This window comes from Stegodyphus dumicola, chromosome X2 (genome assembly GCF_044657685.1).
Source record: "Stegodyphus dumicola isolate Sdum_Otavi_A_Nest chromosome X2, ASM4465768v1".
Taxonomy (NCBI): domain Eukaryota; kingdom Metazoa; phylum Arthropoda; class Arachnida; order Araneae; family Eresidae; genus Stegodyphus; species Stegodyphus dumicola.
The window spans coordinates 87,311,022-87,319,433 of record NC_140781.1 but is presented as its reverse complement, the minus strand read 5'-3'; the positions used below and the strand labels follow the sequence as shown (position 1 = coordinate 87,319,433).

Genomic DNA, 8,412 nt, shown 5'->3' with positions numbered 1-8,412 from the left:
GCAAAGATCAGGATGAATATTTGCACATCGTACTGAATTTCCTAGATGTAAAGATTTTTTTTTTTTTTTTTTTTTTTTTTACTTCCAGATTTTTAACTTATTTTTGCATAACCTGTATTTATTTATTCCATTTTTCTTCTTATTATTGATAGGAAAAATTAAAGTTACGTGAGAGATTTGGAATACTGAAGTTCATATAAATATTGAATAATGGGAAAAAAACCGACATTCAGTCGTAATTGACTAATACTCTGAATAATAGAATTTTAAGAAAAAATCAGTTTCATTCACGTGAATAAAATAAATACATTTTCCAAAAACGTCCAAGAAATCTATCACAAGTGTCAACGGAAAAGATCTACAAATATATGTTTAAGTATTTAAATAACTTATAAGATGAAGATCGAGAAGTCTATAAACTTAGCCTTTTAAGGTCGCAACTAATTTCCCCTTACTTGTTATCGTATATCATTAACTATCGTAACTCACTCTGTGTCGTCATCACTAAAAAAGAAAAATCTTCACTTTTATTTTGTCTATAGGAAAACCCATGCTAATTTTAAAGTGCAAAAGGAAAAAGTTACATTTTGACTTTATAATGTCGAAAAATATTCATTTTGATTTTTTAGGTCGAAAAGTGTTATTTGCGTTTTTCTTCATATGAAAAAGTTTCATTGTCATTATATTTAAAACTCTATATGCTTTTATATAAGTTGAAAAATTTTATTCAGTCAGAAAAAGAAAACACAAAAGAAAAAATACATTTCAAATATTTTATTGTTTAAAAATCATTCTTACACCATATTTTTTTCCACCAATTGATACAGGTTAATATCACTTATTTTACATACATTTTCAATTGATAAATGACAAAATAGATTGGCCTTGGCTTCGTTTTCCCGGGGACTGGGACATATATGTCCCGCACATTCACTACTTTAAATGTGTCTCAAGAAATTTCAGTAAACTATGGAGATTTAAAATTTACTCCGTAATATGGATTAGGAAGTGCAATACCCTGTCGATTTGTTTTTCTGTTCCTTTCAGTTAAAATAAGTGACTAAATGGCCAAAATACGTTCGAAATTGGACCCTATAGCCCACGGGAAAAGGTTAAGTACATAATAAATACAATATGTTCCACATACATTAGAAGTTACACTCTGTAATGAAATAGTTCCATTTTACATTGAAGACTTAGTTTTCTAAAGTACAAAACAAGAAATAATATATTTAAATAAACATTTATTAAAGTTTGAAGATATTTCATTACACTTATTTACATCATATATTTTCCCAATAAAATACTTTAGAATTTTGAATGAATGTACAGAGAATTTTGAACGTATATGCAGAGAATTTTGAACGTATATGCAGAGATAAAATTATTCAAACTAAAAATTATATGGCATAATGTCCATATGCATAGGATGATATCCCATCGTCTAAAAGATACCATTTCGTATCGAAAGGAAACAAAGTAGCTTTCGTAGAGGCCACAGTCTTTATCTGATGACTGTGGCTGGCAATACGTTGCGCATGGGCAAGACCGCGTTGTTCTTGTAAAAGGCAGTTAACGTAGTCCACATGACGAATCTGTCTTTTAAGGATGGTTTTCGATACGCCCTTTGCAGTTTTTTTCTCAGTAGAGTTACTCAGTAGCTTGCACGTTTTTGGCTTGAGTCCAACAAATTCTTGGGCAATTTGCCCAGATAGTTCATCTTTCATTTTACCGATCGTCTTTTTATTGGTAAGGCTGTAGAGGGGATGATTTTCCGGGTAATCTGAGGTATCGAATAAGTTCAGATTGTTGTCCATGTCTTGAAAAATATCAACAGTTTTTATTTCGTAACAAAGCCTGTCGGTGTCTGTGAATAATAAACCGGCCTTTAATCCGTATGTTTTCTTGATATATCCGTAATGAAATTGATACATCAACGTTTTTAATAAATCCAGGATACTGAAGCCTAAATAGATAGGTCGATTCAGAAACATACTGGTTTTTCGTCGCTCAATGGCTGCCAGATCGTCTGTGATGATCTTGAAGGAATGAAATGTTGGACCAGCGACTAACTCCTTTACTCGTTTCTCTCGATGAACCAGATCAATACAGGTACGTTTTCTGAGATTTTCCATGGTATTTCCGAAAACTGAATTGTTTAAGAGTTTAAATAAATGTTTTTCGAATGAAGATTTAGCCAGTTTACGTTGCCTAGTGTTGAATTCGATGTATTTCGCAAGCCAGGGAGATTGTTTGAAAGTCAGAACTCCCTGTAGCTTGGTCACTTGAAGCCCCAGTGAAACATACTGCTTTAGATTTCAGTAATGTACTAAGTACCGATGCTTAGGTCGCAGATTTGGCACCAGTTTGGTAGAACTGCTCGATGGGATTTGGAATTTAGTTGCCAGGTCTCGAGTGTAAGGTGACCACATATCAGGAGTCACGACGACTTGTTCGGAAGCAAGAGGATAGTCCGAATGATCACCGTGAAGTTCCCTTGGATACTCCAGATCAACTTCTAGGATATATCCTTCTTCCGCATCGTCAGCCATCTCCATGAAGTTAAGAGGTTCGTCATGTCACCTGAAGTCATGGGTTGGTAAAGCTTGGCTCATGGTACATCTAAAAAGATAGAATAAAAATAATGAATATCACAAGTAAATAATAAAGAAAATATTATATTTATAAACATTTGAAAGGATACAAGTGACAGGTGACGGACAACGAAGGCGCCTGATGTTTAACATAGGTAAACAGGCATATGCCCCGCGTCCTCCAGTATCTAGTGGCAACAACTCCTTATTTATCTAACTTATTTGGATCTTAATGAGAAAGTTACATGGCCATACAAGGGCGGTTGACATAGTCTACATTACGAGTGATGTGTATGACATTTGAAAGCTTTAGAATTACAGTGGTTACAGGAAATTTAAAAAAAAAGGAGGTGGCATAGCAATATAAGACATAATACACATAACAACATTGAATAACCTGAAACACATAACACTTATAACATTTAGAACATACAGTACACATAAAAACACTTAAAATACACAGAAGATACTCACAGACTACTAAGTAGAGTACTAATAATGCATTCATATGATGCTGTTAAAACATGTAATGCTGGGCAGATGTGATACTATGTGATATATAAAAACGTGTAATAATACTGGTAAGATCACAGGATGCAAAGCAGAGATAAAGCTGTGATACTAGTAAAAACACATGGTGCATGCCAAATATAAAGCACGCGTGTAACATTGCATATATTATATTAATTGAAACACATGATGCAGGGCAGTTATAAAACAGATAATAACATAAATTGTAAATAATTATTAGCAATGAACTCTTGGTGTTACGTATGAAACAGATGGTAGTATACAAGTAATAATACTTATGGTGAGACAACTCATAGTGCACGAACCTAGGCTAACACATGATAAGAGTACATGATGCAGAGCAAATATGTTAATAGTATATACACATGATACAAAGCAAATAGAGAGCTAATTAAAAGACATGATTCAGGGTAACTATAATACTGATAAAAACACATGACTTTGGGCAGATATGATGCTATTTAAAAGCACATGATGCAGTACAGGTAGCCGATTCAGGGTAAATAAATTGTATTATTTATGAATAACCCGTAAAGGTTATTCGCATCCAAATACAGAATATAAGATTACGGCTTCGTTGCGTCATAATTTTCCATATATTTATTATTAGCTTGGCTGAAGCGATGTGAAATCATAGCGATGCCACCTCGAATGCCCTTTTCTATAAAGAGATACATATCAGGATCGGTGAGTAACTCCAGTTGGATGTCGGACATGGGCAATGCAGCTTGCCAGGCTAGACCAGGGGTTGTATAGACGTGGACCGGATCCAATTTATAGAAATCAAGGCACAGCCGTCTGAAGTTTTGAAAGATATCAGCGAGAAGCAAAACATCACTTTTTTCATGCATACCTATAAGTACAACATTTGCTCTGTATCATGTGAGCCTATAAGCTATTTATCTGTTCTGCATCATGTATATTCATTAGTATCATATCTGTCCTGCATCAAATGATTTTAATAGTACTCTACCTGCTCAACGGCATGTGGCCTTTTTTTTCCCCCATATCTGATCTGCATCATACGTGTTCATTAGAACTTAAACTGCACTGCATAATGTATTTACTATCATATGTTCTAACACCAACTGTTTACCTTAATATTTATTTACATCATATGCTCCCATTTGTATTATATCTGCTTTGCATCATGTGTTTCTATTAGTATAACATATGCCCTGTACCATGTGTGCCAATAAGCTATTTATCTGTTCTGCATCATGTGTTTTTCATTAGTATCATCTCTGTACTGCATCATGTGCTTTTAAATAGCATCATATCTGCCCAAAGTCATGTGTTTTTATCAGTATTATAGTTACCCTGAATCATGTCTTTTAATTAGCTCTCTATTTGCTCTGTATCATGTGTATATACTATTAACATATTTGCTCTGCATCATGTACTCTTATCATGTGTTAGCCTAGGTTCGTGCACTATGAGTTGTCTCACCATAAGTATTATTACTCGTATACTACCATCTGTTTCATATGTAACACCAAGAGTTCATTGCTAATAATTATTTACAACTTATGTTATTATCTGTTTTATAACTGCCCTGCATCATGTGTTTCAATTAATATAACATATGCAATGTTACACGGGTGCTTTATATTTGGCATGCACCATGTGTTTTTACTAGTATCACAGCTTTATCTCTGCTTTGCATCCTGTGATCTTACCAGTATTATTACACGTTTTTATATATCACATAGTATCACATCTGCCCAGCATTACATGTTTTAACAGCATCATATGAATGCATTATTAGTACTCTACTTAGTAGTCTGTGAGTATCTTCTGTGTATTTTAAGTGTTTTTATGTGTACTGTATGTTCTAAATGTTATAAGTGTTATGTGTTTCAAGTTATTCAATGTTGTTATGTGTATTATGTCTTATATTGCTATGCCACCTCCTTTTTTTTAAAATTTCCTGTAACCACTGTAATTCTAAAGCTTTCAAATGTCATACACATCACTCGTAATGTAGACTATGTCAACCGCCCTTGTATGGCCATGTAACTTTCTCATTAAGATCCAAATAAGTTAGATAAATAAGGAGTTGTTGCCACTAGATACTGGAGGACGCGGGGCATATGCCTGTTTACCTATGTTAAACATCAGGCGCCCTCGTTGTCCGTCACCTGTCACTTGTTGGTAATCCTCACCGTTGATATCATTCTCTGTTAAATGGCTGTAGATGGCAGTGAGAGGTGGAAGGTGCGGCTCATCAAATCGTTCGAACGAGTGTAGATACTAAGTCGAACGAGTAGGGGTAGACACCAGGAAAAAAAATTATGAAAATAAATAACCTATATAAAAAGTAATAATACATTACCGTATATAAAAAGTTGTAACATAGAAGTTCTGGTTACCTTTTCGAAGCATCAGATCTGTTATTTCTCGAAAATAGATTCTTGTCAGTTGGAATTATTGGGGCTCCAAATTAGCCGTGATCTTGTCTAGGGAAGCATTCAGAACTTGCAGAGAATCAATAAATCGTAAACGACCCAAAGAAACAGAGATGAATTTTTCTGAATTCTGCGAAATACACTTAATTTCCTCGTCTTTGAATTTTCTTACCCCTTGCATCAAGAGGTGAGAGTCATACCCCTTCAGATTATGGAAGAGACCACGGGTAGAAAATTTGCAAATTTGAAATTGATGTTGCATTTTTTATGAGCTGCTCCTCTGTAGACTCCCGTAAGATGGCAATGGTCCCGCACCTGGGGAGAAAAATTAAAAATTAGTTTTAGAAACACATTATTATAAATGCATATTACTGAATGAAGTTATAATATTCAAATAATACTTACTTTATCTCCATTGAATGGCTTCCCACAAATATGACATACAGAAGCAGATTCGTAAGCCCACTGATTTTCTTGGGTGAAAATCATGGGGTCTACAATTTTCAAAATTTTAATGATGCCCCTTTCTTCTTCCAGTAAAGCCTCTAGAAAATGGCTTACGGCATCTTTTCCTCTATAGACTTGATGTTCCCTATAATATATAATACGTTGTTTTGTATTAGCTGAGAAATGCTTGGCGCCAGAGCGGAATGTTGGCTAATGGCGCATGCGCCGCCGGAATTGGCGTTGAAAGGTATTCTGTGAAAAACTTGATTTGTGTGGTACATGGGAAGTTGCGATTCATATGTTACGCTGTAAGGTGGAACCTAGCGCCTGAGTGTCGCTATGGAAAATAAAGGTATTTAAACTGTGTAATGTGTGTGGAGTTATTTTATTACGATATACAGCTATCGACAGGAAATAGAATAAGTCATTTCAAGTTTTATGGTCCGTCGAGCCGGAGCAGCTAATGAAGTTATGAGACTGTGAATTTACTTTCGGTTTGTGAATTGAAGAATTACATAGGATACTTCAAGATTGAAGTTATGTAGAAACATAAGGGTAAGTACCCTCCTCCTTTTTGAAGCTCATTGTACCATTTTGAAGCTCTTTATTTGTTTATTGACTTTTGCTAATTAAAATGTCACTAAAGGAGGTATTAGCGAAGAAACGTACATTGAAAACACAGTTAACAAAGTTAAAACAAAAGGTTGCGGACGAAAATGTCCAAGGAATTGACTTGGAAGTACTAAAGAATAAATTTAAAGTGTTTGAGACAGAAATAAATTCTAATTTCGATTCTTTGTTCGGATTATGTACGGAAGAAAGTATTGATGCTAATGTAAAAGAGAAAGAAGAGATTGACGATATTCTCTTAGATGTAGAAGTCGAATTAAATCGTAAAGTAGCTAAACTTTCCAAAGAAATTAAATCGGAGCTTTCGGTTTGCACGAATGCTGAGAACAATGTTAAATTACCCAAAATTAATTTGCCAACGTTTTCGGGTAACTTACATGAGTGGCTTTCATTTAAAGATATCTTTTTAGCCAGTGTTGATTCAAATCCTCATTTAACAGATGCAGTCAAATTACAGTACTTAAAAACTGCGCTAAGAGGAGATGCTTATCGTATTGTGCAGTCAGTATCCATAGTTGACTCTAATTATAAATTTGCCTTTTTATTACTAGAAGAAAGGTTCTCTAATCACCGTGAACAAGTATATGCTCATCTGAGACGATTTATGAATATGCATTCTATGCAAAATGAGTCTGCGTCAGCAATATTAAACTTAATTGACATTACAAATGAATGCGTGAGATCATTAGAAGTTTTAAATCAGAGTGTTAACGATTTTTCTTCCAATGTGTTTGCATACATTTTAGGGAAAAAATTAGATCCTAACACCAAAATATGGTGGGAAAGAAAATTAGAGAAAGAGAATTTTCCTAATTTAACAGATCTTATAGAATTTCTTAAAGATCATGCAAGAACTCTCAACGCTTCAAATACTGTGACTAATACAAAAAAAGTTCCACATAGAGTTACCGCTGTTGTTTCTAATGCAAATGAAAAACATATGCAGAATTCGTGTAGGTTATGTAATTTGAGCAATCACAAGCTTTTTAATTGTCCTAAATTTCAGAAATTAAGTGTAAAAGAAAGGGTAGAATTTGTGAAAAAACAGAATTTATGTTTTTGTTGTTTTAATTTGCACAGTGTGAGAAATTGTCTTTCTAATTACTTGTGCAAGAAGTGTAAGAAAAAACATAGCTTTCTCTTGTGTTATCAAAACGAAAATAATTCCGTTGGCACCACAGTAGAAAGAGTAGACACTTCAGATCAGGAGTTGGGTGATCAAAACAGCAATGCGTTAAATGTACGCGCACCTGCATTTCAAGCTAAAACTCAAAACGAAACCTTTACAGCCGCTACGGGTACTAATAGTGGGAAAAACATGATTTTATCTACTGCCTTTGTATTCATTGAGACTAATCATGGAACTTTAATTAAGGTGAAAGCGTTATGTGATAGTGGAAGTGTTTCTTGTTTTTGTACCACTGAATTAGCGGATATACTTAATTTAAAAAGGGAAAAGACAAATATTTCGGTTTGCAGTATATCATGTATTTCAACTACAATAAAAAGAAAAGCAGTTGCCCTTATCTGTAATCAGGAACAAACGTATAAAAGGAAACTAGAGGTTTTGGTAATTCCAAAAATAGCAGGTTTAACTCCCGCAAAGTTTATCGATGTTAGTAACCTTATGATTCCTGAGAAGGTAAATTTAGCGGATCCGAAATTTTATAAACCAGAGAAAGTAAACCTGTTGCTCGGCGCGGAAGTTTTTTATGATATGTTACGAGCTGGTAAAATGTATGTTCCTAACACAGGCTTGATATTACAAAATAGTGTGTTTGGATATATAGTTAGTGGAAATG

General features: G+C 34.2%; 1 protein-coding gene across 2 annotated transcripts in view; it reads right to left on the bottom strand.

Annotated features, from left to right (window-relative positions):
- Positions 1-799: 799 nt before the first annotated feature.
- Positions 800-8,412, bottom strand: part of LOC146992811 (uncharacterized) — a 28,704-nt gene continuing 21,091 nt past the window's right edge. For both annotated transcript variants that reach the window (XM_085808885.1, XM_085808884.1), the window contains exons 2-5: positions 5,939-6,125; positions 5,498-5,848; positions 5,291-5,378; positions 800-2,622 (exon numbers count right to left, since the gene is read on the bottom strand). In XM_085808885.1, the coding sequence (XP_085665011.1) occupies positions 5,738-5,848; positions 5,939-6,022 (195 nt within the window). In that variant the 5' untranslated portion in view covers positions 6,023-6,125 and the 3' untranslated portion in view covers positions 800-2,622; positions 5,291-5,378; positions 5,498-5,737. The remainder of the gene's footprint in view (positions 2,623-5,290; positions 5,379-5,497; positions 5,849-5,938; positions 6,126-8,412) is intronic.